Source organism: Plenodomus lingam (assembly GCF_022343315.1).
Source record: "Plenodomus lingam strain CAN1 chromosome Unknown contig_21, whole genome shotgun sequence".
Lineage (NCBI taxonomy): Eukaryota > Fungi > Ascomycota > Dothideomycetes > Pleosporales > Leptosphaeriaceae > Plenodomus > Plenodomus lingam.
In genome coordinates, this window is record NW_027093938.1 from 798632 (window position 1) to 826548 (window position 27917).

General features: G+C 53.1%; 14 protein-coding genes across 14 annotated transcripts; 10 read left to right on the forward strand and 4 right to left on the reverse strand.

Annotated features, from left to right (window-relative positions):
- Positions 1–552: 552 nt before the first annotated feature.
- IAQ61_005175 (uncharacterized protein) lies at positions 553–3205 on the forward strand (the record flags this gene model as incomplete). The annotated part of the gene is made up of 3 exons (XM_003842998.2): positions 553–631; positions 683–1504; positions 1559–3205. 3 exons carry the CDS (start codon positions 553–555, stop codon positions 2317–2319), a joined length of 1662 nt encoding a protein of 553 aa, XP_003843046.1. The 3' UTR covers positions 2320–3205.
- Positions 3206–3358: 153 nt separating this feature from the next.
- Positions 3359–3604, forward strand: IAQ61_005176 (uncharacterized protein; the record flags this gene model as incomplete). The annotated part of the gene is made up of 1 exon (XM_003842997.2): positions 3359–3604. One exon carries the CDS (start codon positions 3359–3361, stop codon positions 3602–3604), a length of 246 nt encoding a protein of 81 aa, XP_003843045.2.
- Positions 3605–3609: 5 nt separating this feature from the next.
- Positions 3610–4014, reverse strand: IAQ61_005177 (uncharacterized protein; the record flags this gene model as incomplete). The annotated part of the gene is made up of 1 exon (XM_066096691.1): positions 3610–4014. The coding sequence occupies one exon, from the start codon at positions 4012–4014 to the stop codon at positions 3610–3612; it is 405 nt and encodes a 134-aa protein (XP_065953386.1).
- Positions 4015–4250: 236 nt separating this feature from the next.
- Positions 4251–5368, forward strand: IAQ61_005178 (uncharacterized protein; the record flags this gene model as incomplete). Its single annotated transcript, XM_003842996.1, has 2 exons — positions 4251–5174; positions 5225–5368. 2 exons carry the CDS (start codon positions 4251–4253, stop codon positions 5366–5368), a joined length of 1068 nt encoding a protein of 355 aa, XP_003843044.1.
- A 312-nt stretch (positions 5369–5680) lies between these two features.
- Positions 5681–5875, forward strand: IAQ61_005179 (uncharacterized protein; the record flags this gene model as incomplete). Its single annotated transcript, XM_066096692.1, has 1 exon — positions 5681–5875. The coding sequence occupies one exon, from the start codon at positions 5681–5683 to the stop codon at positions 5873–5875; it is 195 nt and encodes a 64-aa protein (XP_065953387.1).
- Positions 5876–7193: 1318 nt separating this feature from the next.
- IAQ61_005180 (uncharacterized protein) lies at positions 7194–8588 on the forward strand (the record flags this gene model as incomplete). Its single annotated transcript, XM_003842995.2, has 3 exons — positions 7194–7318; positions 7370–7534; positions 7593–8588. The coding sequence occupies 3 exons, from the start codon at positions 7194–7196 to the stop codon at positions 8245–8247; spliced, it is 945 nt and encodes a 314-aa protein (XP_003843043.2). The 3' UTR covers positions 8248–8588.
- A 382-nt stretch (positions 8589–8970) lies between these two features.
- Positions 8971–10046, reverse strand: IAQ61_005181 (uncharacterized protein; the record flags this gene model as incomplete). Its single annotated transcript, XM_003842994.2, has 2 exons — positions 8971–9583; positions 9640–10046. Coding segments are annotated over 2 exons (1020 nt in total), but the record flags the coding sequence as incomplete, so codon positions are not given.
- A 636-nt stretch (positions 10047–10682) lies between these two features.
- PAN3 (PAB-dependent poly(A)-specific ribonuclease subunit 3) lies at positions 10683–13891 on the forward strand (the record flags this gene model as incomplete). The annotated part of the gene is made up of 7 exons (XM_066096693.1): positions 10683–10717; positions 10917–10942; positions 11138–11725; positions 11781–11840; positions 11890–12084; positions 12137–12234; positions 12347–13891. 7 exons carry the CDS (start codon positions 10683–10685, stop codon positions 13889–13891), a joined length of 2547 nt encoding a protein of 848 aa, XP_065953388.1.
- A 600-nt stretch (positions 13892–14491) lies between these two features.
- IAQ61_005183 (uncharacterized protein) lies at positions 14492–15739 on the forward strand (the record flags this gene model as incomplete). The annotated part of the gene is made up of 4 exons (XM_003842992.1): positions 14492–14553; positions 14630–14786; positions 14845–15186; positions 15251–15739. 4 exons carry the CDS (start codon positions 14492–14494, stop codon positions 15737–15739), a joined length of 1050 nt encoding a protein of 349 aa, XP_003843040.1.
- Positions 15740–16799: 1060 nt separating this feature from the next.
- Positions 16800–18398, reverse strand: IAQ61_005184 (uncharacterized protein; the record flags this gene model as incomplete). The annotated part of the gene is made up of 1 exon (XM_003842991.2): positions 16800–18398. The coding sequence occupies one exon, from the start codon at positions 18396–18398 to the stop codon at positions 16800–16802; it is 1599 nt and encodes a 532-aa protein (XP_003843039.2).
- Positions 18399–20054: 1656 nt separating this feature from the next.
- Positions 20055–23402, reverse strand: IAQ61_005185 (uncharacterized protein; the record flags this gene model as incomplete). The annotated part of the gene is made up of 6 exons (XM_003842990.2): positions 20055–21568; positions 21614–22219; positions 22275–22467; positions 22521–22647; positions 22703–22786; positions 22855–23402. Coding segments are annotated over 6 exons (3072 nt in total), but the record flags the coding sequence as incomplete, so codon positions are not given.
- A 514-nt stretch (positions 23403–23916) lies between these two features.
- On the forward strand, positions 23917–24336 carry IAQ61_005186 (uncharacterized protein; the record flags this gene model as incomplete). Its single annotated transcript, XM_003842989.2, has 1 exon — positions 23917–24336. The coding sequence occupies one exon, from the start codon at positions 23917–23919 to the stop codon at positions 24334–24336; it is 420 nt and encodes a 139-aa protein (XP_003843037.2).
- Positions 24337–24631: 295 nt separating this feature from the next.
- IAQ61_005187 (uncharacterized protein) lies at positions 24632–25054 on the forward strand (the record flags this gene model as incomplete). The annotated part of the gene is made up of 1 exon (XM_066096694.1): positions 24632–25054. One exon carries the CDS (start codon positions 24632–24634, stop codon positions 25052–25054), a length of 423 nt encoding a protein of 140 aa, XP_065953389.1.
- A 475-nt stretch (positions 25055–25529) lies between these two features.
- Positions 25530–27686, forward strand: IAQ61_005188 (uncharacterized protein; the record flags this gene model as incomplete). Its single annotated transcript, XM_066096695.1, has 2 exons — positions 25530–26040; positions 26105–27686. The coding sequence occupies 2 exons, from the start codon at positions 25530–25532 to the stop codon at positions 27409–27411; spliced, it is 1818 nt and encodes a 605-aa protein (XP_065953390.1). The 3' UTR covers positions 27412–27686.
- Between the last annotated feature and the right edge of the window lie 231 nt (positions 27687–27917).

Consider the following 27917-nt stretch of genomic DNA (forward strand, 5'->3'; position numbering starts at 1 on the left):
CCGATGCTAAGCTCTTCTGGCGGCTTGAGCAAGGAAGCTTTCTCCACCCAAGCGTGCCAAGCATTGCGCCGCCGTCTGGGCATTGTAACCCTACTACCTACGGATGTCTGTAGCCTGGTCTGACACGGCTGAACCTATACAAATGTCTTCCTGCAATCAGTAGACTAACTGCTGTTTCTAGACAAGCCAATCTTCCCGGGTTTGACCGATGGCGGCGGAAATTTCCTGCTGGGGAGATCAAGATGGAGTGTTACTGGTCTCCAGGATCTCTCATCGCGTAGACCACATGGTTCCACTTGGTCCTAAAGAGTGTGGAGTTGAGTGGACGCTATCCTGGGGTTGGAATGGAGTACAGGAGGAATGTGTGACAGCCCGTCTGTGCACCCACCCCGCAAATCTGTGCGTGTACAGGGTCAGCATAACATTATAAGAAGTCCCCGCTGTCTACCAGTCATTGAGCAGTTCTCTACCTTCCTTGACCCAAGTCTTTGGCTCAGTAGATTGATAGGCACCCACAGTTTTCTGTACATTTACCCTTGGTAATCAGGCAAGATGTGGAACCCATGGCGCGAGAACTTGAAGGAAACCCCCAAAGAGAGTCTTAACTGGCGTCTCTGGTTTGGTGTCTTCGGTAAGTATCTGCTCGGTGCAATAGAACATCTGGATATCTAACAATATGCAGTCTTTGGTCTCATGGGTGCAGCCCGTGGTATTGATGAAGGTCTCATTGGTACTACTTCCGAACTCGAGCCCTTTAGAAACAAATTCGGCCTCAACGATGACGACAAATCAAAGCACGAAATCGCTGAACTGTTGTCCAACATCACATCCATGGTACAAATGGGCTCCATCTTGGGAGCTCTTATTGCCTTCTTCATTACCGACCGAATCGGTCGTCTTTGGGCCACTCGCCAGCTCTGTGTTGTCTGGATCACCGGGATCGTGATCTTTCTCACCGCCGCAAAGACCGGTAGCATTGGCCAGATCTACGTGGGTAGATTCATTGCCGGTGTGGGTATTGGACAGACGACCGTCGTAGCACCCACCTACCTTGCCGAGACCGCTCCCAGGGCTATCCGAGGTCTTTGCGTCTGCGCTTTCTCTGGTTCCGTTTACATTGGTATTATGCTTGCATACTTCGCCACATGGGGAGCGTCTCTTCACATTGAGCCTACAGATGCACAGTGGCTCATCCCAAACAGCATGCACTTGATGTTTGCTGGTGTTATCCTCACCCTCTCTTTCTTCGCTAAAGAGAGTCCACGTTGGCTCATCAAGGTCGGTCGCCACGAGGAGGCCCTTGCAGGCCTGTCTCAGCTTCGTAACCTTCCTGGCGATCATCCCTATGTCACCTCGGAGATCATCGACATCAACGACCAAATGAACCGTGAAAGGGAAGCCACAATGGGCATCAGCTGGCTCGGCCCAGTCAAAGAGCTCTTCACCAGCAAGGCAAACCTTTACCGTATCCAACTGTCCATCATGTCGCAGCTGCTATCACAGTGTAAGTTTTTATCCATTCTCAGTATTACGAGTAAAGCTAACTTTTATCCGACAGGGTCTGGTGCCAATTCAATCACCATTTACGCGCCCCAGTATTTCGCAATGATGGGCACGACAGGTCAGAACGAGAAGCTGTACGCCACTGCGATCTTCGGTGTTGTCAAGTTTGTCAGCAGTATGCTCTGCGCCTTCTTCCTCATCGACTTCTTCGGGCGTAAGCGCGCTCTCTCCACCGGTATCACAATCCAACTCCTATCCATGCTCTACATGGCCATCTTCCTGCTCGTCGACAACAACATCGCGGACAAGAGCGTACCCCAGACCTCCAGCCAAAAGCATGCAGCCATGGGTGCCATCGTCATGATCTACTTCTCCGGTTTCGGTTGGGCCCTCGGTTGGAACTCGATCCAATACCTCATCAACTCTGAAATCTACCCGCTGCGCCTCCGCGCGCTGGGTGGTTCCATCGCCATGACCTTCCACTTTGTCAACCAATACGGCAACAGCAAGGCTGTGCCTCTCATGTTCATCTCCATGACTACGGGCGGCACCATGATGTTCTTCTCCTGCGTCACCACCATCGGTCTCATGTGGGTCTACTTCTTCCTCCCCGAGACGACTGGAAAGAGTCTCGAGAGTCTTGACGAGATGTTCAACCTGCCGTGGCATGTTATTGGACGCAAGGGTGCTGCCCTGACCCGCGGTACGGGCGGCATGTCTGAGATCCTAGATACCTCGGGCGAGAAGGCGGCGACGGTTGAGATGGAGAATTCAGATGTGCATACGCATACGCATAGGGTGGAGCAGAAGGCATGAGGGTACTGCGGGGAGCATGGATACCGCTTGAACGATTTAGATGAAATGTAAATATGTGTTTTATGTTGCAACACTCATCTTTCGAAATCGTGCCGGTGATCAATTTGGAGCAACACAACAAGTACCTTTAAACTCTTAATCACTCGTGAAATCCATCAAACACCGACCGCAAGTACACAGATGAGATACCTCCTTCCCCAAACGCAAACGACGAAATGACGACGACACACTACGTAAGAACCAACTAGCAACCCCCCCAAAAGTCTCCACATCTTTGCAAAAAAAAATTCACATCCCCCCCATTCCAACGTCCTCAAAAGCTTATGTGACATGTGAACTAGCGTCCTGTCATCCTAACCTAGCATTTCCGCACACTAGGATTAGCCCCATTAGAGTACCAGTTGCACGATTTGCGAGCACATGAAAGTGATGATGATGACGCAGGATATGGTGGATGCGAGTTGTGGTATGTGCGTTGCTTTGTTGTGGAAAACGCTGGTGGAGTGGGGGGAGGTGGTTGGTAGACTGTGACAGTGTGTTTTTGTAGGTGTGGCTGTGGTTTGGGGGGAGGAGATATGTGGGGGTGATTTGGTGTGGAGAGGGGGTTTGTCTAGATTGGGATTTGTATGGGTTGGTTTTCTGAGATGTGAGAGCTCGGTTTTATGGTTTTTGGCTGTGAGGTCTAAGAGTTTTGTATTGATCTTTCTTGAAAACTGATGAATGAAAGGCTGGTCGGGCTTAAGGAATGTGGCAGGCTACCTGGATTATCACGTGATTGGGATTAACTTTTTGACATGTTGGACGAGGGTCATCTTCTAGAGGTCTTTGTTTTACAAACTTGGATCGTTGCACAGTACCGATTTATACAGTACAGTACGTAGCTTAGACGGGGTTTCTTTTGATTCGATCATCTTCTCTCTGTTGTACCTTGTTGATTGATCCAAATCAGCAGACATAATAGAATCACATAATTGCTGGCACTGATAACATTCTACCAGTCCTCTGGCTGTTACACATCGACCATACTTGTCTTCCCAACATGAAGAATCACAAACAAGCTGCAATCCGCCCGTTTGGCCGTGACGAGGAAATGGCCGAAAGCACCCTCAAGTTGAGACGAGATGGCCATCCACATGCATATACTTCAGATCACGTGATGGGCGGTAGGCCCCCAAGGTTGACAAGTGATTGGAAGGCCACAAACATTGTCAAACAGGTTGTGCAGGAAGCCGGCATATTGCTCAACAAAGCCACCCGATGTCGTGCTCTACAATCCGCCATTTGAAAGGCCTAGGTGGCCCAGGAATGCGCGAATAATCTGCCGAGTGAAGGTGAACGAGGCTTGATGAAAAGGAATCTTGGGAGTTCCCCAAGCGATGATCCGCCGGATAATCGCCGGCCTAACCTTGTTCCATCTAGCGCTCGTCGACTGAGGGGCAACTTCTTGTCTGCCATGTTCGTGGTGACATCATTTCCTCCACGCCGTCTTGCAACAACAACGATGATTGCAGCAGTAGGATCGCGCTTGCGTGGAACCAGCTCATTTTCCGGACGCCGAGACATGCCAGGGCAAACAACTTGCATATCTGCGCTGCCAGCCGCGTTCGCCGGATCCTGAACTGGGCCGGTCCACACCGAATTGGCTGCCGCAACAGCCTTCGTTATGGGTCCACTAGTATGATCCCTATCCGTCATGCCATTTGGAAATCCTCAACGATAAATGTGGATTGGCTGGCGATCTGCAGTCGTTCCTGGGTTCTGAGATCTATAAATCTCTGCTAGGGCCCGTCTGAATACTCCAGACAGTCTGCTCGTTCAGTTTGAGACAAACCTGGACTTGTTTTCACTTCACCGGATTGTTGCGGAGAGAATACTTGGAATACAGATTCTCCTTCCCCACCCCCGGTTCACCCCAGTCAACACACACCACAATGACGAGCAAGCCAATCTTTGTGGCTACTCATCCGAGGGCATGCTCGACCGCCTTTGAGCGCGTCTTCATGACCCGCTGCAAGACCCTGCAGTGCGTACACGAGCCCTTTGGCGACGCATATTACTTTGGACCAGAACGACTAGCAGAACGCTATGAAAACGACCCCGAGGCGAGGAAACAGAGCGGGTACTCTGAGAGCACATACCGGACCATCTTTGACAGGATCGCGAGGGAGAACTCCGAAGGCAAACGTGCCTTTATCAAGGATATGGCACAGTACTGGATACCGCCGAACAACAAGCCGGCAACAGTCGCTCCATCTCTTTCCAACTATAAGCGCGGCGTAGGAACTGATACCACCGCTCTCTCTCCTGTCCAGACAAATGAACCCAGAGAGGGTCCTCCATACCCTTATAACACTAAAGCTGAGCCTGGGAACCCGACCGTCATCCCTGCCGATCTTCTCGCGACTTACCATTTCACGTTCTTGATCCGTCATCCCAGGAACAGTATCCCCAGCTACTACCGTTGCACTATTCCGCCCCTGGACAAAATGACGGGATTCTACAACTTCCGTCCCGATGAGGCTGGCTATGCAGAGCTTCGTGTCTTCTTTGACTACCTTCGTAGTGCTGGTCAAATTGGTCCCAAAATCGCGGGCCAGACTGAGGTCAATGGCCAGGCTGAGACGAACGGTCACTCTGGCGGCGTGGAGATTTGTGTCATTGATGCTGATGACTTGTTGGACAACCCCTCTGGGATTATCGAGGCATTCTGCAAAAGCACCGGTATAAAGTACGAGCCAGAAATGCTCATCTGGGATACCGAGGAAGACCAGGCGAATGCAAAGAAGGCTTTTGAGAAATGGAAAGGCTTCCACGAGGACGCACTCGACAGTGACAGACTGAGAGCCAGGACGCATGTAAGTGTTGAGAGAAGATGCAATCACGCCCGTTTGCTGACGACAAGTAGAAGAAGACCCCAAAAAGCGACGAGGAGCTGTTTCAGGAATGGACCGAGAAATATGGCGAAGAAGCTGCGAAGGTCATCCGTGATACGGTTGCGGAGAATGTCGAGCATTACGAATATCTGAAGCAGTTTGCAGTCAAGGTCTGAGACTGATCTTCTGGAAAGTCTACATATTCGCACATGGTGCTAATTAAAAGTCGTATTCCTTAAAACGATGAGCAAATAGGCCCACAATCTCAATGTAGACCTGAACAGCGCTGTCGAAGTTCGTTGTGTATTTGCAAGATTGGAATTGGGAGTCAGATTCAATTTCATGGATGATGACTCTTTCGGCCCGCCCGAGATACATGCTGTCTGTCAGAATTTCTCAGGCACCTTGCGAAAGATTGTGAAACGTTGCCCCGCATTGCCAGACCAGGCCCATGGACAACCGTACTTCAGCCGCAGAGTCTATGAATCATGTCTGCCGACGCACCCTTGAAGGCTCTCACTCAACACGAAATAGGCACAGCGATCTCAGTTGTGGTTAGCAAAGTTGACGATGCAATACAGACATCATGGCCAAGTGCCCCGATCTTCTGGCTGGGGTACTCTGCTGCCACTGCGCCACTACATTTGCAGATATCCGAGAATCTATCAGACATGAATCTATAGCGGAGTCAACCACCAGGCAAAATGAGGCAATCCAATCCCGTATGCAGGTACAATGCCACGTAAAATCGCCCGAGGCCATACTCGTGCAGTCAAGTTGTATGGGTCCTTGCCGGAACATAGGTGCTGAATTTGGAGCCCAGGAAAGAATTGTCATGTGCCACGGATGACGCGCCTTTCAAGGCGCATTTCTGCATCCTTCCCCTCCGCCACACTGGACCATGGATGAGTGCCCACTCCCTGACTTGGCTCGTCCGTTCACAACACCGCACGTTAATTAGAGCTCGAGCAGTCTGCATCAGAGCGCCGATGTCATTGATATCGTTGAGGTAGATTGTCACCGTACTTGCGAATTTGGCCGAGTAGGTGAGGAATACACCAGGCCCGAAGGGTGAGAAGGGCTTGAATCGCAAGAGAGGCAGAGACGATGGCTCACATTAAGAGCGGTTCCGCTGTGGGATGTGGCGCGGGTGAGCAAGCGTGTAAAACACATCAGACAAGAGCCTTGGCTACATGGCGACGAGATGAGTTTGCCGCTTACCACGGTTGATTCGAGGGTGTGAAGCAGGCAAAGGGTCGATTTCCACGACCAAGTCCACTCCATCCCGTGTTGGCGGGGTGCTGGACCAAAGGCTATGACGCGATCTACACCCTCCAGGGCGAGCTCAGCCCGGCGTGTGCACGGAAAATCCATGCAAGGCTCTCGAGAAAACGGTTGCGGGTGACGGTTTTCGTCAACGGGCAGAGTACAGACAGCCAGGGGCTGCAAAGCTCCCCTCAGCAGGTTGCTCAGTGGCTGAGCCAGAGGCCATATGCAGGCGCCCTGCGCTTCCTAGGTGTACGAGGACACAGGCGCTTCTATTCCACCGCTCCGCTCACTCCCCGAAGGCCACTGTCCGTTCTATTGCTGTCCAAAAGCCAGAAACCATTGTTGCGATTCCAACCACTTCCAACCGTTGGACAACGGCGGCCACCAACGCAACTGCAACAGCGCTCAAACCGTCACGCACCGTCCCGGCGCACCACCAGCCTCGGCGGCATCTACTCCACCTACCGAAGCGATCTGCATCTCGCCAGGCTGAATCCAGCAGCCAGGTCCTGGAGAGCCTCATCGACCGAGTCAAAGCAGACGTGACGTCTTCATCCAGACCGACCACGCTCTACGTACGCAGTCGCTTTGCCCTTGTACAGCTCTTGCGCTGCATGACGACTTGTTTGTTCACGCTCGTCCCTGCGCCAGAGTTGTCGGTGCCTCCGCCAGGCCCCTGAGTCGCGAGCAAGGCACGCAACCCCACAGCGGGCGGCGCCAACCATCGACTCAATGCGCTCAGCTAACCCGTACATCAACATCAACGAGAGCAGACAAGAATACCATGGAAATCACGAGCCAGCAAGATGGTATTGGCGCTTGGTTGCGCTCGCTGCGTCATGGATGATTGTGGCAGGGTGAGTTGGGCGTTCTGACGGCCGAAGGAGAGTGAAGCTAATGCTGTCTAGTTTCCTCTTGCTCCCAGGCCTCTATGCCAAAGATGCGCAATTAAAGTTCAGTTCGGCTGTGCTATCAGTCTTTGTCGTCGCTTTGCTCACAGCAGGCTACTCTTTTACCGCGCTGCTCTGCTTCGCCTGTCGCGATGCGTCTTTCCAAGCCTACAGCGTCTTCCTGTACGATCCACCACCCCCATCTTACCTTCCACACCAAACACTAACCACCAACGCGCAGACCCACTGGCGCATCCTCCGCCCTCGGACTCGTATCCATCGTCTACAACCTCTTCGCAACACGCGCCTACCGCTGGTCCAACGCCTCCATCGCGGGCTCAGTCCTCGGTGCCACGGCAACCATAGTCTACGGCTCCCTCTTCCTCTGGCGCACCCACCAAATCCTGATATCACGACGCCCACGCCCACCCCGCCCAACCTGGTCCGAACCAACCTTCTACCCAGGCTACAACCCCACCCTCTTCCCCAACCCCACACTCTCCCCCCAACACCCCCCAGACACGACCGCCTACGCCTACACAGAAGACGAGGGCGTAACCCACCAGATGAAGATGCTACTCACCCAGCGCGACTCCACACCCAGCCTCAACGCCAAATCCACCTACCAAATCGCCCTCCCCGTCGACGCCGAGCAGGAGCGCAGGGAAATGAGTCAGGAGCTCGTTGGCACGCCCGACCTCGTGTACACGGATGTTACGAGTCGGGGCCGCGCGGATACCAGGCCGGATAGTCTGGGCGAACACCAGGCGTGGGAGCGGTGGCAGGAGAGGGGTCGGTCGGCTGTGAGACCGTCTAGTGTGGGTGCTAGGAGCAACCATTCGCGGAATATGAGTAGAGAGGAGAGGAGGACGCAGATTGAGCTGGGGGGATTGTGATGGCGGTTTGCTTCTTTCTCGCTCACAGGCGGGGTTTTCGTGTGTTGCGGTTGTGGTTGTGGTTGTTTCTTTTGTGCTATCAGCGTATGCAGATTTTGACGCTGTGCTATGGGGGTTTTGGGATATAATGGAGTGAATTGGCAGATTTTGTCATCTACAGGTAATCAACAAGGCGTTTTTGGGGGAGGGTTGGCATGTGGGTTTTTGTGTTTTTGGTCCGGTTTTTTGGTATCGGACGGAGAGGGAGAGGGAGAGGGAGAGGGAGGAGGAGATGGAGACGGAAGGAGAGCGAGATGGGGTTATATCCAACCATACATACGTTATTTAAAGTAATAAAATTTATGAGCGCAGTCCCTCGCATACTCCAAATTCACAGTCTTTTTGTACGCTTGAGAAGTATAGAGCCCCTCGTTCCCAGATAGTCTCTTTCTTATCCTATCCCCCTCCCTTCGCCGCGATTCTGTGCTTGCAATAGTTGGAGCTGGAGTTGAAGCTTGGGAGGGCTGGTGTTCACTGTTGTATATAGGCCATCTCGCCAGCGGTGTTTCGCTATATGATAACTTTGGGAATAGGGTTCATGCATTACTACATCTCCTTCTCACCGTAGATACCAGTCCACATGCCACTGTCAACCCACTCATGCCCATGCCCTTGATTTTATTCCACGCCCTTCCCGACTCAGCGCCAACGCCAACGATTTGCACTACTCTTTCGTACAAACGTCTAGCCTTTTCTTTCTTGCTGGCTACGATCAATCAAACTCTGTTGACTAAATTCCCCTCCGTGTTCAACTATTTCCCACACAGCCACTTCCTTTGCAGCCGCTTCCCCCGCATCAACCAGATCCCTCACCGCCATCTCCTCAGCCATCCTCGCAGCCATCTCAACATCCGACTTGATAAACCTTGAATGCACTAATTCCGCCCTCCCAATACACTCCTGACACAAGAACGCAGCGGTATCGCGCAGACTGCCCCATCCCACAATGTTGCCTCGACACATCTTCCAGTCCATACAGTTCACTGCACAAGGCCTGGTCGCATAGCCGCTGATTTCATGTCCGCAGAGCAATGTGTGCGTGGTTGCACCTGGTACTGTCTGGCCGAATGATAGCGGCGCAATTGATGCGTTGATGTCTTCGTTTGAAAGACTGGTGCAGGAGTGTAGGAGTGGGGGTGTAAGAGCAAGGGAACGGCGCAATGTGGGGTTATTGCTGGGTAGATTGAATGTGGGTGACGAATACATGAGAAGGTAGCGGTCGAATGGGATACCGCTGCAGACTTCGCAGTACAGGTTGTTCTCGTGCATATAGTTGGTTGAAAGAACAGGATCAGTACTGCCAGTAATTTTAGTGTTTGGTAGAGTGGAATGAGAGGGGTTGGGGGCATATACGATATGTTTGAAGCAGAGAGACTGTAGGAGAGAGAAATGTTGCGACAGTTTTGGCCGCAGCGGCGGTCTTTTCCGTCGATGTAGACGATGTGACCGCAGTGGAGGAGGTGGAAGGGCTCAAATAGGGGGACTGGGCTGCGGGATGACACTGTGCAGGGCGCAAGCTGATACCGGATATGTAGGATGTGTTCCTGGGGCGGTGCTTCCATGAAGCTGTGGACTAGCCCGTCGTTGTCACCGAGAAAGTTTGCGGGTGAGAGGGTAATATCTGCCTGCATGGCTGGGGACAAGACTGAATAGGATGTGCTGAGACGGAGGGTTTTGAGAAAGACGATGTCTAGTACGAGGAAAGACAAGAAGAGGATTTGGTCAAGTCTGGTGCAATCACCGGTGAAGAGCTTCCCAGTTCCTGGGTGAAGCAATTGCGATGCTGGACTTCACTAGGCAATGCGAGGACAAAATGGATTCATGACGGAGATGGCATCAACCATGACTGTCTCGACACGCAGTTCTTTGTGGTGATGGTAGGAAAGTAGACTTATTCATGGCTGGGCGCACGACACAAAATGTGAGGCATTGCACACGTGTTTCGCGAGAGTATATGACAGCCCACAAGAGGGGAGACATTCCAAGTCTTTTTCGTAATGATATCACCACGATCAATCATGGCTCGTGAAGCAAGTAATCTTTTGCAAGGCTGCCTCTATTCGTTTAGTGAGAAAGACTGTTGTGGAGACAATCTACGTAGGTGTCGATTGCGGGTACGGTATGTCTTTCACCGAGACTACAGTAGTTATGATGCTGCTTCGATACGGTTGGTACGTGTACCTGTTTATTTTCTTTTAGATTTTTTTCTCAAACTTGTACGGTCAACCATGTGTATGTGTGTGGATAGAGCAATGTTGCAGAGAGACGTGTTGGTGGATGAAAGGGCAGGGTGGAAGGGGTGAATGAAGGAGGAGTGGTGGAATGGGCTAAACTCAATAGGGAAATGGGGGAGGGGGGAACTCGTGACTAAGCAGTCCAAACGTCTCAAACATTTCATGGGCAATGGATGCAATCATCGCAAGGCTGCCGGGTAACCGTGACGGGTCTCCCCATTTGCAAGCTCCAGAGTATCCAACAGCGCTCCTCTCTTCCTTTTGCCCTTACTTTCCCTTTCCTTACCCCCCCTTTAGTCTTTGGACTGTGCCTGCCCATGGAGCCGCAGTTGATGTTACAGGAAGCAGGCACTGCAGGGGGTGGATTGTAATTTACTCGACGTCTCTAACACCTAGCTATATCATCGCCCATATACTGCTATGTAGGTGCTCTCCGTCTCCAGCCAGAGTCCAAAAGTCAGAGTCCCGCTATTCCTCCTAAGCCTTCCCGCTATTCTCGGGGCGGGCACACATGGCCACCCCAAGGCCCTCCACCAACTGTCGACAGTGGGATGCGCCGTCGGCCGCCGCATACAGTCGTACGCCGCTCATGGGCTCCCTCTCTAACGTGCAGCCAGACATCTCCCCTCCGACGTCGTGCGCCAGCAATAGTACTATTCGGTTGCCCACCATTGAGCCCGTGTTGGCAGACAAAGGCGCTTCAACAGCAGCCCGCCCTGCCTCTTCTTCCCAGCCCCAGAAACAACCACATGCCACTGCAATTGCCCGCTCAGCCTCCTCGACGGCCAATTCCAATTCCAGTTCCGAGTTGACGTCGTCCTCATCGCGCGACTCGCTGCCACCTGCACCCCAGGCGCGCGCCGCGGATAGCACTCCCCCAAAGCCGGCGGCGCGAGACCATCGAAGGACCAAGCCGAACAAGACGACCACTAAATGGAATAGAAGGAGAAGGGCTTCTTCAGATGACACAGGCCTCGACTCCAAGCCGCCCACCGCTCACCGCCCCAAATCTGCGCACACTGCTGTGCCCTTGCAGTTGCCCGCGCCATCACCCTCGCCCTCTACCCCGTCCAAGCAGCGCCGTCAGCCGAGCATAACCAGCAGTACCTCGTCCACGAGCCAGACGCGATTCATGGCAACAACTTTTGGGGGTCCTTCGGGTGATTCGCGACGAGGAGTAGTGTCTCCTCGGCCCAAGGGTCGCGGTATGATCCGCTGTGTGCATGGCTGTTGCTCTCAAGTCTAATGTTCCTTTTACAGAAGCGAAAAACACCTTTTGTCGCAATGTCACCATCTACGGACACTGTCGGTATGAAAACAGTAAGTGCGAATGGCTGCACCTTTTGAATGCTGTGGTGACCGTGCATAGCCTGTCCCTACATCCACGACCAGAACAAGTCAAACCAGAGTGAGAATGCTAAGAAGCGTTTCAATGTCGACTCTCCGTCCTTTACTCCCTTGCAACCAGCCACCAATGGCTCAGTGACTCCATCTGCTCGCAGCGCTGCCATCTCACCCAAGGCCGCCAATGCCGCCGTCTTTACACCCAAATCGCAACGCTCTGGTGAGTCCCGACGCCATCGTCACCACTGCGTCAATCAAGCTTATTTGGTCAGCCGTCAGCACTCCCCACATGCACACAAAGGAGCCTGCTATGGAATGGCACGCCCAAGACTTCCAAGAGTTTGTGCCACAGTCATTTGAAGGCCAAATGGTGCGTCATCACTTTCTCTTCTGCAGATCGAATGCTGTCATGTGTTCAAGACTGGATGTTCATTGTATTGGGTCTTGCCGTGACTTTGCATGGAAGCTCACACTCGCCACAGGGAGATCCGACCGGCGGCTACGATCCCTTCAATACGTCGAACAATCTATCCAACATCACCAGTGCGAGCCATCAAGCCGGCCCAATTAACCCCTATGCACAAGAAGCAACGTACTACCAGAATGCCAACGCATTTCAGACTCCTGCCTACCACTTGTACTGGCCGGTCGGCCCTCAGCCCACCGGTCTTCTGGCCTACCAACGTACTGCACATGATTTTTTCATTCCAGATTCTGTCCGGGAGGATCTGCAAAAGAGAGCCGAAGTTGCGCGCCAGACGATTCCCAATACCACGTTGCCTGTCATTGAGCAGTTTCATTCACTCTTCTGCTTGGACACGTCGCCGCAAAAGAACACTGCGCCGTTCGGCTATGCTAGTTGGATATACAAAGCCGTCTCTAGCAAAGATGGTAAAACCTACGCCTTGCGTCGACTCGAAAACTTTCGACTCACTAGTGAGACGGCCATTCGCTCAGCCCAACCTTGGAAGCGAGTGCTCAATGGCGGTGTCGTCACTATCCATGAGGCTTTTACTACAAGAGCTTTTGGCGATAGCTCCCTTATCTTGGTCACTGATTACCACCCAAACTCCAAATCGCTTGCAGATGAACATTTCAAGCCAATTCAGCGATTCCATGGAAGGCAGCCCACCTCGTCTCACGTACCAGAACAGACACTTTGGGGCTACCTCGTGCAAATTGCATCCGCCCTGAAAGCCATTCACGGCTCTGGCCTGGCAGCGAGGCTAATCACACCTTCGAAGATCCTACTCACAGCCAAAAACCGGATCAGGCTCAACGCGTGTAGCATCATGGATATTGTTCAATTCGACAATGCGAGGCCCATGGCCGAATTGCAAGCAGACGACTTTGTCCAACTGGGTCGCCTAATCCTCTGCATCGCAAACAACAATGCGTCAGCACATTTGCAGATGCAAAAGTCCATGGAGTATGTGACGAGAAGTTACACAGCCCGATTGAAAGAGTGCATCCAATGGTTGTTGAGTCCTCAGCCAGTGCAAGGAACGCCGTCGTCACCATCCACACCGACTCCGATGGTTAAAGATATTGATACATTTCTGGCCGGAATCGCTGATCAATTTGCGTCCGTCTTCGACAGCGAGCTCCATGCTCATGATACGTTGACAAACACGCTCGGCCGTGAACTGGAGTCGTCGAGACTTGTGCGCTTACTCATCAAGTTAAACATGATCAACGAGCGCCCCGAGCTCGATGCCTCACAACATGTGCCCGGCAGTACTGCCTCAGGCGCCTCCTCTGTTTGGGCAGAAACTGGAGAGCGATACTACCTCAAGCTTTTTCGTGATTATGTCTTCCATCAAGTGGATGCCAACGGTCACCCTGTTACCGATCTCGCACACGTGCTCGATTGTCTCAACAAACTCGATGCAGGAACAGACGAGAAGATTGCGCTCATCAGCAGGGACGAGCAAAATGTGCTCATAGTCAGCTATCGCGAAGTGAAGCGGGGCCTGGAATCGTCCTTTCAGGATTTGATTAGAGCAGGACGTAGTTCGGGCAAATAGGAATCCCTCAACTCCAGTCCGCTCGACTAGTGGCAAGGACTAAGTCGTAGGGACAGAGCATTGATATCTTGTACAGGCAGTCCAAACTGTGTTTGTATGAGAGGATCTTCTTGCGGACATGCAGATGGACATGGATGGCCTAGTTCCGCATGAGCAGGTTGTCCCAGAACAAGGCAAGTATGTTTACAACAACAGCATGAGGTTGTCGGTCATTTGTAGGACGGGAGTGATTGGTGGTGCTTTATCCGCTCTCGACCATGTTGTTGTTTGTTGCCTGGGCGAGGCAGGCGTTGTGGGGAATGGAAGAGTATATGCAGTAGGATTGGAAAGGTGCACACATTTACAACGCAATTAAACGCTTTTATATTACTTTGTCCGTCTTACTGTCGAGCCGGTACTTCTCGTGATGCATTACCGGCCTTGCTCATTTTTGGTACTGTAAACATGATAATAGCATCCCCTGCTTGTGGCGACGACTGGCGTGTACGTCAGCCAACTACCCCTCGGTTCTCAAAAAGTCGACCCCACATTCTACATCTTCTCCCTCTCTAACACACCACCACAACCACTCCTCTACAGCAAAACATTACATTCTACAACATGTCTGGAAAATACGAACTCCTCTGCCTTGAAAACCCGCTGCTGGATATCCAGGGTGTTGGGTGAGTTTGAGAAGCAGCAATTGCAATGCACTGTTGTCGTTGAGCACCATAGTAAGCAAATGCTAACCGTGGACAGTGATGAGAAGCTCCTGCAAAAGTACGGCTTAAAAGCCAACGATGCCATTCTGGCCGATCCAGAGAAGCACATGGGTCTGTACGACGATCTGATCCAGAACTTCGATGCAAAGCTCATTGCTGGCGGTGCGGCGCAAAACACTGCCAGAGGTGCACAGGTGAGTCTTTTGTCCTATTACACGACTAGGAATGTTCTGACGATGTCGTCCCCAACAGTACATTCTTGAGCCCAACTCGACAGTCTACATTGGCTGTATCGGCAAAGACAAGTACGGCGAGACGCTCGAGAAGATCATGAAGGATGCCGGTGTCAAGGCCGAGTATCTCTATGACGAGAAGACGCCGACTGGTCGTTGCGGTGTTGTCATCACCGGCCACAACCGCTCGCTCTGCACCGATCTCGCCGCCGCCAACAACTACAAGATCGAGCACCTGAAGCAGGACCACATTTGGAAGCTCGTTGAAAACGCCCAGGTCTTCTACGTCGGCGGCTACCACTTCACCGTCTGCGTACCCGCCATCCAGGCCCTGGCCGAGGAGGCCGCTGCAAAGAACAAGGTAAGGAGTGAAAATGGGATGCCCCAAAGAGACCAAGTAAACACAAACTAACCCCCAAACCCAGCCATTCATCCTCAACCTCTCCGCCCCCTTCATCGCCCAATTCTTCAAAGACCCCCTCGACTCCGTCCTGCCCTACGTCGACATCCTCATCGGCAACGAGACCGAAGCGGCCGCCTTTTCGGAATCCCACGCCTACAACACCACCTCTGTCGTCGACATCGCCAAGAAGATCGCCGCCCTGCCAAAGGTAAACACGAAGCGGCCCCGCACTGTCGTCTTCACACAGGGCATAGACCCCACCATTGCCGTTACCGCAAAGGCGGACGGCGACGCAGAGGTCAAGCAAGTCCCTGTCCATGCCATTAGCGCAGACAAGATCAACGACACAAACGGCGCGGGCGATGCGTTTGCGGGCGGCTTCGTCGCCGGCATAGTCAAGGGCGAGAGCTTGGAGAAGGCGATTGACATGGGCCAGTGGTTGGCTAAGCTCAGTATTCAGGAGCTGGGACCCAGCTACCCGCAGCCCAAGCAGACGTATACTTCTAGCTAAGTGTATGAAGCTTGGCGAAGGGAGGCGGAAGAAGGATGAAGACAAGGGCGGGGATAGACAGGAAGTATTTCAACAATCTGCAAGAAGCATTGGCCGAGCATGCCAAGGGATGTGGGTTCTGGGGAGTCTGAGCAAGAAGAACCAGTTTGGATTTTCTCGCGTGTGGAGGAGATGCATGGGGAGGATTCGGTGGAGCAAAAAGAGAAAAATGGCCTTTCAACAGCCGGAGTTATAGATACCCTCGTCCCTGGACAGACAGACAGACAGATGGAGAAGGAGAGAGAGATGGCCAATCCAGCGCAACCAGCGAAACAAAAAAAAATCCGTCTGTTCTTAGAATATGGAAAAAGGAGACGCATATCAAATATCAGATGTAGTAATGTCATCCCTCCATCTCACGATTGCAATTATCAATGCCTGTATTTACACAATCTCACATGATTCGTGGTTTTGGAGTTTATCCTCGATGTTGGATGTTGGCTGTTTTTCATCAAAGACCAGGAAAGACATGCAATCATCCATCCATCCATCCATCCCATAGACCCATCCATCTATCCATCCCATCCACCCATCCATCTATCCATCCCATCCACCCATCCACCCATCCACATCCCAACCCTGCAAACGCCCGCCCATGGTGTCTCCAAAATAAAAAAAACACACACAAGAAAAGAAAAGAAAAGAAAAGAAAAGAAAAGAAAAGAAAAGAAGAGAAAAGAAAAGAAGAGAAAAGAAAAGAAAAGAAAAGAAAAGAAAAGAAAAGAAAAGAAAACAGAGGAGAGGAAGGGAAAAAGGACGGTGATGCTTGCAGGGTGTGTAAGATTTCTAAAAAAAAACAACAAAAAAAACACAAAAAACGCCGGTTGAGATGCTATACCGATATGCGACATCTGCATACCCAATCGAGCGGAGTCGAGCGGAGTCGAGCGGAGTCGAGCAAAGTAGAGTTTACGCTGCAAACTACATGCACTCCAACAATGCAACACATGCCATGAACCCTCGAGAGTTCAGCAAAGATTAAAGTCAAGGAGATGACGGGTTAGATTTGACAAGTGCACTCTCATATCCGAGCTACACGCTCTCCAACCCCCTCGCCGACCCCAGCCCCGCCCTCCTCCTCGCCATCCTCGCCATCCTCGCCCTCCAAACACTCGACAATCAAATTCCCACTCCTCCCCAGCCTCTCACCAACTGAGCCCCCATCCCGCAACTCGAGCACCTCCCTGGGCATCGGACTGACAAGGCGAAACGGATAAGTACGGGAGAACCCAGGTGGAGGTTGCGGTACTTCACCGGGCTGCAGCTCGACGCCGTGGCAGTCTACAAAAGCATACAGCTGCTCGACAGGGGCCGCGGCGTCGAAGCGACAAACAACGCGGTCGGCGTTGGGCATGCGGAGACTGATGCGGACGACGTTTTGGGCCGAGGCGGGGGGTTCGGGGGGAAGTTGGGAGGCGCGCCATTTGCGCCATTGGGAGACGAGGGTGGCGTGGTGGAGTTTGGCTTCTTGTTTTGCGCGGGCGGCGGCTTCGGCGGCAGCTTTGCGGGTGGCTTCTTCTTTCTTCTTCCGGGCGCGTTCGCGGTCTGTGGCGAGGGAGCGCTCGTATGCGCTGTCTTGTTGTTGGCGGAGGTTGCGGGAGGCTTGTTGTTCGGCGCGCTGGGCGCGGACGCGGGCGAGGGGTTCGGCGTGGGTGCGCATGGCGGCTTTGAGTTTGGCAATGTATTGCGAGGGGGGTGTGGGGCCGACGATGCGTGTTGCGATGCCCATTGCCGTGCTCGAGACTTGCGGCGTGTGCACGATGAGGCCGGTGAAGGGGAATTTGGTGCAGGAGAGGGCCGAGGAGACTTGGTAGGCTTCGCTGTCCTGGACGTTGCCGGCCCAGAGGATGATGTTGTTGGAGGGGTCGCGGATAAAGGATACGACGTCGGGGGAGAGGAGGGTGTCGCGGATAAAGGACGAGGTGGCGTCGTGCTCTGGGCTGATGAGGACGACCATGAGGAATTGGAGGTTCTTCTTGGCAAGGTCAAAGGCCTGGGCGTAGCCGGACTCGAAGAAGGGGAGTTGGTGTGCGCCATGCTCTTCCTCAAACTCGCGGATGAAGCGCGCCGCCGTGTCGCGGGGGTTCAACGGCCGCCGACCAGAGGCGCTGCTGCGTGACGATGGCGCGTTGATATTGCTCGCAGTCACCCGGCCCCATGTTCGCGGGAGAAATGGGAACAGCCAGCCCATGAAGCGGAACCATTTCCCAAGCAACGAATAGACGAGCGAAAAGGGCGCAAAGACGATGGCTAGCACAAACGGGACCTGTGTGCTCACTTGACTGTCGGGCTGTGGAACCACCCGCGGCGCAGGTTCTATGCGGATCCGCCTCGTGCTACTCGACGAGGATCGCGGGGATGAGAAGCCGTTGAGCAGAGTTTCCTGTCGGCGGATATCTTGTGGCGCGGGTTGTGCAGCAGCGGCAGCGGCAGCGGCGACGGGGTCTTCGGCCGGTTCACCGTCGAAGAAGCGGGCGATTGCTATTTGGACGTTCCATTGGGAGCGTGTGAGGAGGGGAATCGCTTTGTCGACTTCTTGGTCGGTGACGGCGGTGTATTGCTGCAGGGCCAGTTGTTGGTCTTCGGTCAGAGACGATATGTCTACGCTCGAGTCTGCCATCGTTGAACTACCCGCGCTCTCAATATCGGATACGGTGGAGCGTCGTGGTTGTATTCCCAGAAGCCAAGGGGGGGGGGGGGTGGGTGGAACGGGTGGGTTACTATCGGAAAGGACTGTGGGTGGAGTGGGATGAGTGTAAGATTGGAGTGTTTGAGTTGGAAAAGGATGAGGATGATGATGATGATGATATAATCTTGTTACCCGGAGGGAAGGGTGAACGTGTTGCCTCTGGGATCGATCCAACGGCCGATGATGCGCATGTGCGTGGTCGGAGCTTCACAAGCTTGCGGAACGGCCGCCCCCCCCCCGCCTCCAAGCAAAAAGGTGAGGCTAATCCTCGGCTGGCCCGCCACGCGACGCCTTCACCGTTGAGAGAGTTCATTGCGCCTCTGTACTAGGTGGACCGATGCATTCGCCTGGAAGTTGGTTTTCGTGAGGCGTCAAGTAGTACCAAAGTACCGTCCCATGACATTTGCCCGAGGAACTCTGGTTTGTCAGGGTGAAGCAGAGGTGGATGCTCCCTACAATCTCTCACGACACTCATGCCAATCACCCGAAGTAATCAATCGTAAAAATATACATCGCCATGTACCGGTACACAGACGAGGCCAACAAATGCACGGCAATGTTGCAGACTTGGACCACTGGCAGGATGAATGATGGGTAACAACTAAGCTTTAGGGGTTGTCGATAGTCACAAGACAGCGTTAGAGATCATCATTCACCACTGACTCGGACATCAAAACTAACTCTCTGTTAAAATACCCATTAGGCTCCATAGCACCTAACCCACCTTGACAAACCCACCTTGATGAAGCAGTGCCTGCTTGCTACAGAACACAGAGATTCCACAAAGAATCCTGCTTGCTCGCCATGAACCGGCTTGCACACCAGATGACAAGCTTGAAAACAGGCAAACATCACAGACATCAAACACCACACAATCCCACATCCACAAAACATTTCGATTTCATCCCCCAAAAATGACTACTAGTAGTAGTAGTAGTAGTAGTAGTAGTAGTAGCTGCCAAGCCCCACCAAGTCTGCACACAACCCCAGATAAAGCCCAACCCCCTGCATCGCCAGACAGTTAGGGCCTTACCTCCACCAGCCGGAGAAGAAAAAAAGGCAAATAAATGATCGACAAGATGATGAGCAGCCGTGTAGAACTGTCCAAAACACAAAAAGGCAAAAAACAAGCAAACAGATGGGATAGGACATAGCCGAGCCCGTTCCCATCCACCACAGTCTGCATACCACGGCAAAAACAGCAAGTGTGTGAGAGAGGGGCCATGTATCGCAAACCGGGCCCGTACTGCACAATCCGCACACTGCTGGGTTTCCTGTCGCGAAGGCGGCGTGTGTGGGGATGAGAGAGAAAAAGCCTGATGCATGTTACAAGGAGCGTTCGTGTAAGAGTGTAGAGCCCGGTGAGCGAGTCGGCCGGGGAACCGCGTTCTTCATAGCATCCAGAAGACGGGTGGATTTCATGCCCATGTCGGGAATCTAGTGAGGATAGCTTGCACTGCAGGAGGGTGAGTGACAAAGCATGGGAAGCGCGACTAGGCTCAAATGTGCGCGCGGATACTGGGTGACGGTGGGAAAAGTGGTAAGAGATGGGTAGCAGGCAGCTTATTACGGCTGCGGTACTCTTGCTCAACCGCCCTGGCCGTTGGGTGGGGTGCGCCCCCAGGAGCTGTGCGCGTTGTCCTGGTACGAATTGAAGAGCGATGGGCTGGCCATGTTGGGTCCATTTGCATAACCATACTGCTGATTGCCGTTGTATCCGTTGGAAAGCGACGATCCCCAATTCGACGGACTCCCACTTGGATTACCCCAAGCTGCGCCACCCAGACTTCCAGCCATGAGTCGTGGTGCTCTGCCCTGAGTGGGCGTGGTAGCCTCCATGCCAAGGAGCGAGTTTGCTGAACTACCGCGGACGTGGCCAGACATGCTATTGCTTGGACCAGCAACATGCGACCTGTCATGAGTACTGCTGGCGCAGTTCGGGTTCAGGCCGCCCGGAGACGAAGGACCAGACGTATTCAAGGGCTGCAATTTCCATATGGAGTCGGTGTTGTAATGCCCGTCAGGCAACGAAGGTAGAATGGCTGGTTGTCGAACAGACGATGTAGATCCACTGCGCCCCATCGGCGTGGAAAGCATCGCAGAGGTGGGATTCGGAGACAGAGGTTTGTAATTCTTGACGGAGTTGACCAAGTCACTGATCGACAAGGCGGCTGGCGCATACGTGGTGTCATTCACGATGGCTGTATCCTCAAACGTCTGCTCTGGCGGGGTGGGCGGCAAATTCTCGTCTTCCTCTGGGAGTGGGTCCAAACCATCATCAATTCCGACAAGGTCATCCACCATACGATGCATGGCGTTATCTTTGGCGATAGTAGTCGACGCCGACTCGGAACCGGCAGCCACGCTGTGCGACTTTTGGTCTTCGGAAATAGGCATTTCCGGTGCGAACAAGGGGAGATCTGCGACCTCCACTGGGAGCACGGGTGACCCATCCGTGCGGTTGTTTGGGCTCGCGAGCAGCTCAGATGGCAGTCCATTCTCGCGGTATATGAATCGAGATCCGTCCAAATCGAGAGGCGCTTCTGCATTTTGAGTCAAGAGCAAACCATCAATAAGCAGATCCTTGACGCGCATCAGCATTTCCACGTTGGGGTGGTTGCGCTCAAGGTCTGTCCATTTCTGCTTCATCACTCCACCATCATACCACAGCTTCATCGTATCTGGCGATATCAGGGGCTGGAAGCCTATGGTCTCAGTATCTTCCTCGAGCATATAGCTCTCTTGAGGAAGCTCCTCGACGGGGAAGCTCGAGGCAAGAAGCGTCAGGGTAGCGGCATATGCCTTCCAAAGCTCCTGCACATCAACGGTCGTCAGGGTGTCGGCAATGTTCGCGTTAAGAACCTGCCAGTATCGCGAGAACCAGGTACTGTAGAGTCGAAGTCCAGGAAGTATACGGCGGGCTACGGCGGTGATCTTGTCCGACAGGTGGGTGACGCGTTCGCCGTGCTGTCTGACGTCGTCGCCCTCCGAAAGACGATCAAGTTCTGGCTGGAGGACCTGGAGGAGGATGAAGAATGTTTTCACGTTCAAACGCAGGTAGAAGAAATATGTGCGCATAATATTTGGCGGTGGGTTGGTTGCTGTCTGTGTTAGCATAGACCATGAGCAAGATGAGGCGCACATACCCTGCATCTGCACAGTGGCAAAGTACTCCGAGGCAAAGTTGATCAGGATAATCTTGGTCAGGATAGAGTCCAAAGGACGCTCCTTGAGCTCAATGGCTAGATGACTGAGTACTTCACCCTCCAGCTCGTCATGTGCGGCGAACTCCTCGCCTTTGTAGATCTTGCTATGCAATCGGATGAACCAGGCAATAAGGGCACGCCCAGCAGGACTGCCGTCACCGGCCTTGTGATTGCTGATCAATTGGCCCTTGTCCCAAGCTGCAATCACTCGCTTGAATTCAAGCTCGAGGTTTGCCTTGGCCTGAGGATACGGTAATTTGCTACCGAGCGAGCGATATAGGTGGTATACGGAGCGGAAGTGGTCACCATCCTCACGCGAGATGACGGCCAGCTGGTTCTGCGCGTGTCCAGAGTCGGGGTAGATCTCGGCAGCCAGACCATAGTAACCTTTGGCTGGGCCCCAGTTGCGCTCTTTGTCCTTGTCGACGAGTTCGGTTTCGCGGTAGCGGGACAAGTCGCCGAGCTGGATCAGAGTTTGGTGGCAGGATAGATGGACTTGAGTCTTGAGATGGACGGGTATACGTTGGCGCAAGGCCGTTTTGGAGGCTAGAACGGTATCAGCGAGGCTCAAGTGGTAAAAAGAAAACATGGAAAATCTTACCATCATCCTTCCATTTCTGGGCGATCTTGCGCAGTTCGGGAATACCGTCAAATTGAGTGTCGAGGTTCAGTATATACTGGCGGTAGAAGCGCTGGCTAGCCTTGATGAAGTGCATGTAGTGCTTCTGAAACTTTCGAATCTCCACTACATGGTCCTCTCCATGGTCCTTTGCATGGTCCTTTGAGCGCTTGAGCTGTGAGTGCGTTAGCCTATGGCGCCTCCATGGCGGTCGTAGAGATGACGCACAAGCCTATGCTCCTGTCTGAAGATGGTGTTGACCTTCAGATGCGCGGTCCACAATTTCAGCTCGACCTCATGGGCCGTGGCGTGTTCGAAGTTGGCGAAGATGAGGCTTTCGCAGGCGACGCGATATCTGTCACGATGTTAATTCATTGCGCCCTATGTGTATCCGGTTGGATGTGCCCTACTCTTGCAGCACGAGGGCCAGCTCAGCGGCGGATGAGCCATGCTCGGCGCGCTTGGAGAGTTCCTGCTCAATCTTCTTCGCCCGCCTGAGAAGCATCAGCATACTGTCGTTGTTCACAGCCACCATGGCAATTGTCAGCGTAGGTCAGCGCACCTGTCTAGTTGTTCGGTGTTGGCGGCCATGCCTCTTATCAAGTGTGCAGGCCGGCGACGTTCATGTGTGACCCCACGGTCGGCGGGCAGGTCAGACGAAGGCACGGAGCAGGCGGCGAGCGTTGTGGCTGGCGTGCTCCATGGAGGAAGTGATTCTGTGCCCTGAGAGAAGGACAAGCAGGGCGCACGGGGGAGAGAGGGGGCGGTGCAGGAGGATCTTGTCTTAGCGAGCCAACAGCGCCTAAGACGCAGGTGGTGGTGGTAGTCGTGGTGGCGATGGTGTTGATGTTGAATGTTGATGGTGATGGTGATGGTGATGGTGATGGTGATGGTGATGGTGATGGTGATGGTGATGGTGATGGTGAGTGGTGAGTGGTGAGTGGTGAGGCGGCAGCGCCAGAGAGTGAGGATGGTGGGCGGGTGTGATAATGTACGGGTACCGGTAAGGAAAGGTCGGGGTTGTTCGTCCGTCAGGCTTGGCCAGAAATGGTGGGTGCCCAGAGAGAGAGTAGTAGTAGTAGAGAGAGAGGGAGAGAGAGAGAGAGAGAGAGAGAGAGAGAGAAGGTGACTGGCGAATATTCTGGGGGGCGAACGGGGCTTTGGGCGTGGGCAGTATCCCGTCGGAACAAGCTGCCCGCTTCCCCACCTCAGCCAACTTATGGTAGGTTATGTACCTACTCACTAGGTACAGTACCCTATTGTTTCGTACCTACCCATTAGCTATCAATCAGACACCTCACACCATAAGACCCATCCCCTCCCCCTCATCTCTGTTGCGGGGGTTTTTTTTAATCCATCCACAACGCACCGTTGTTCTTGTTATTCACATTATTGGTCTTGTTGTTGTCCTTCCTTGTGTGCTGTCATCCCAACTCCAGAGACATTGGAAAGATTTCATTCAGCCTGCAGCCGCGAGACAAGCCGTTCAAGACACCAACCACCACACCACACCACCCTACACTACACTACACCACGTCGCTGGCTGGTCAAAGGTACTCTCCTTTTCTCTTCTTCATACTACGCCACCAGTCACACCTAGCACACCCAGTCAAGCCAGCACATCATGGGATTCAAGCGCTCACGCAGCGATTCGTTGTCATCCTCAGACGACACTAGCACACCGTATTCTCGCGAGCAATCCGTCGACATAAAAATTGCCCACCTAGATGCACACTCTGCTCTCTCTCACCAGCCCGCCGTCATGAAGTGCTCGTTGCCTCCTCATGAGCCCCTTGATTTCTCCACCTTTGAAGACTATGACGTTCACTACCGCAAGGCCCACTTGAACAGGTGCTCTGAATGCCAGAGGAATTTTCCAGATGAGCATTTCCTGCACTTGCACATTGCCGAGTATCATGACCCCATCAACGCAACCAAGCGAGAAAGGGGCGAGCAGACGGTAGGTCTCCTGATCTTCTTCCCACCTTGTCCCCACTACTCCCTTCTTCCCATCTTGTCCCCACTACTCCCCGTGTGCACGTGAGGTCCATGTCCACCAGGCCCTGCAATCTGTCCAAGGCTAGGTACGGTAGACGCAAGAGTGGTACATGGGTACATGAGTACGTGGACGTTCCCTCATTCAACCTCGAGGCTAATCCTCACAGTATGCCTGCCTCGTCCCAGACTGCGACCGCCTCTGTAGCACCCCGCAAAAGCGGCGTCTGCATTGCATAGACAAACATCAGTTCCCCAAGAACTACAACTTCATCATCATCAAAGATGGGATTGATCGCAGAACGAGTATGCTTGTGTCTCCCCATAGGCGGCGCAGCAGTACCATGTCATCAGTCCACGGTGCTACCACCGAAGCGGGACGACCAAGAGGCGAGTCCAACGCAAGTGTAACGGCTGACAGCATGGATGTCACAAAAGAGGATGAGCAAGGGCAACCGATCCAGGAGAACATGGAAGAAGTGGAAATGCAAGATGCCGAATCAAGACGGTATCCTACGAAGCTTCGTGGTCGAGGAGGCTTCAGTCATGGTTTTGGCGCAGGTCGTGGGCGTGGGCGTGGGCGTGGGCGTGGGCGTGGGCGTGGAGGCGTTACTCCCACCACCACCCAACCACTGCAACCAGTCCCTGTCACTGCGTCCACTCCCAAAGACCCAATGGATACCCTCACATCAGGCATGTCTGCACTCCAGTTTGTTCCGCATAGCGTCCAAGTAGCAAGGGGCCGAGGTAAGGCAAGAGGTGGATGATGTCTTTGGACCACATCCCGACTGTGATGAAGATCCTGACTTTGTCTACTCAGTCAGCCAGAGTATCCCAACTATCACATCACACACACACACACACACTCTCTCTCTCTCTCTCTCTCTCTCTCTCTCTCTCTCTCTCTCAGGTCTAATTGGACCATCATCCACGATCCACGTGAAGTTCCCCCGCCCGCCCATACTGTTCACATTTTGTTGTCACTGGTTTTGTTGTTGTCGTTACACAGCTTCGTGCCTTCCCAGTCACCACGTGGGGTGGATCACGCCCACATTCCAGACCCGGGCAATATCGTCCCGCCCACTTCCCAAATGTCCTCTCCGCCTACATGCCACTCCCAGCCGCCTCGTATTGTTAATTTGTCTATTACGTGCTGAGTGCACGATAGGTACAAACTCGAACACCTTTGCCCCATGTGCTGTCCCTAGGCCGCCGGCTTGACATGCAAATGCTCTTGGGCTGATGTGGCTCGTCATACAGCTGCATTACGCATACCGACTTTTGTTGTTACATATTGATCGTCTGATAGTTCTCGCGTTGGTGGAAGCGGAAGATCGATCCGTTCGTTGCTATGTGGGCCACACCCACACTGTCTCCGCGTCATCACAACAAACACCGGACAACCACTGCACACAACCGGGTCCAACCTCTCTTTACAACCCAAAGGTGCTTTTGGAGCCCATGAAACCATCAACTGTCGCGAGCTGCACAATTGCAAACGAATTTCTCAGGCGGCGCATGCAACTTGATCGAGACCCTACGACCCGGCGCCATCGCAACAGCAGTCAGCGCGCCTGCCCAACAAGCTTCACAGTCGACGACACATTGCCCCGAGATCTGGATCCGATCAAGCCAGCCCAAATCCATCAGAAAGTCAAACGTGTTCGTTCAAGGAGAGTTCTAGACATCGAGGAGGGCCACAGCCCTGAAAGGCAGCTGAAGGACGCGGCTCACAGCGCCCGCACAGCTACAGGTAGGCATGGCATGCTCTCATTCAGACAATCTACGAAATCAAGAGCTGATTCCGATACCAGCAGAGCAGCACAGGAGGCCCAACATGTGGAGACTTGGACTTGACCCCGATCGCAGGAACAGCCCCCTATTTGCAGTAATGCGGAAAGATCCTGAGCGAGCTTTACAGGATAAGCAAATTGCACAGCTTTCATCGCCTCAGAGGCTGGACGACTGGGAAGGTGATGAGTTGTCTGATACGCAGGGAGGGGCACAGGAATGGATGGCCAGGACCGACCATGAATGTGCACAGGAGACAACTCCGGATCATTGTTGCAGTTGCTTGCCAGCAATGGAAGACGACGGTGACAGTAACGAAGATCATGCTAGAAGTCGCAAGCCAAACAGAGCCGATATTGGGGTGGGTCAAGCCCCGACATTTGGCAAGTCAGCGTCGCCGACGTCAGATACGACACTGTGCGAAAGCAATGCCAGTCCACCACGTAGCCAAGTCAAGACTAGTTGCAGCCCTTGGGATCATGCGCACCCCAATGGAGCCACGTATGATCAGGTCGTTTTTGCTGAAGCGGCACAATTCGAGAGGGAAGAAAACCATACTCCCACGCCTGTGCGAAGACGTTGGGCACGGCATCAGCGCAAATTGTCGACCGAATCATTGATCCCTGCGCGGACACCAACTCCATTGCGCGCAAGAGCTCGAACAAATGATGGCTTATTACAACTCAAGGCAAACACCACACACGATTCAAACATCCAAACTGGTGCAAGACAAAGACATCGGCGCAAGATCTCATTGAAGATTCCAATCAATACGCCCATACGACGAGCCGAGACTGTCGAGCACCCCAACCAGAGCACTTGGAACGGATCGCCCCACCGTGCGGTTGTAACCGCCCATAAAATATCGCGGCCGCTCACGCATGAAGAGCGAGAGCTGGAGTACAAGCACCGACACACCTTCATTGGCGTCACATCCCTTGACGACTTCTTAGAGGCCCTAGAAGTGAGCTCGACGCATACGACAACGAAAGAAGCCGTAGCCAAAGGGTTCATATCCCTGGCACATAACGAGCAAATGCTCGCGCGATCCAGTTCGACCAGGACAGAAGGATGGGAGCTAGTCCCCAGGGTCACGCCAGACACCTCCAGCATTGACTACGTTGCACAATTGCAGGTCAAGCTCGGCTCGATTACATTACGCCACTTTCTCGACATGATACCTTTTGATAGCAAGGACGAAGTCAGCGCGCTGCATGTGGTCGAGGCATTTTCGGCCGCCAGTCACTTGGATGCCCAGGCTGGCGTCGGTACGGGTCGCAAGGCAAAAGCTTTCCGCACTTGGATGGTCACGCAGGCTCACCATGTGGTATGAGTATGTACAAGTGATGAGTTTTGATTGAAAGTATGTAAGGCGAGAGACTCTTGCTAGTTGTCGCAGGTGTGCAAGGTAATGGGTAATGTAGGCATGTTTGTCTTGTTTTTTTTCCTTTTTGATACCCAAGTTGATATTTCCTAGCGAGGTTTGCTTGCAAAAGGCAGTAATGTTTATTTCGCAAACTTTTTGTCTTTTTTTTTTATTAAGGCGCTTTGGTTGTCATACGGTATTCTGTTCCTGGGAGGAGGGCGTAGCAATCTGTGAAATCTGTCGTTTCGTAGCTGATCTTGGTGCCAGGACTCGCAGGACTCTTGTGCCTGGATGGTGTCTTTACTGATGAAATCAAAGATAAACACCAACGGCAAATTTTTCATGCAGAGAGCTTCCAGTTGGCTGGAGAAATCTGCATGTTTGTCGATGGTTTCGTGGCACGAGTTTACCTTGGGTACGGTATAGCCACGGTCCCAGGCAACCTCATCCCCGTAACTTTCTCCTGCTGATAC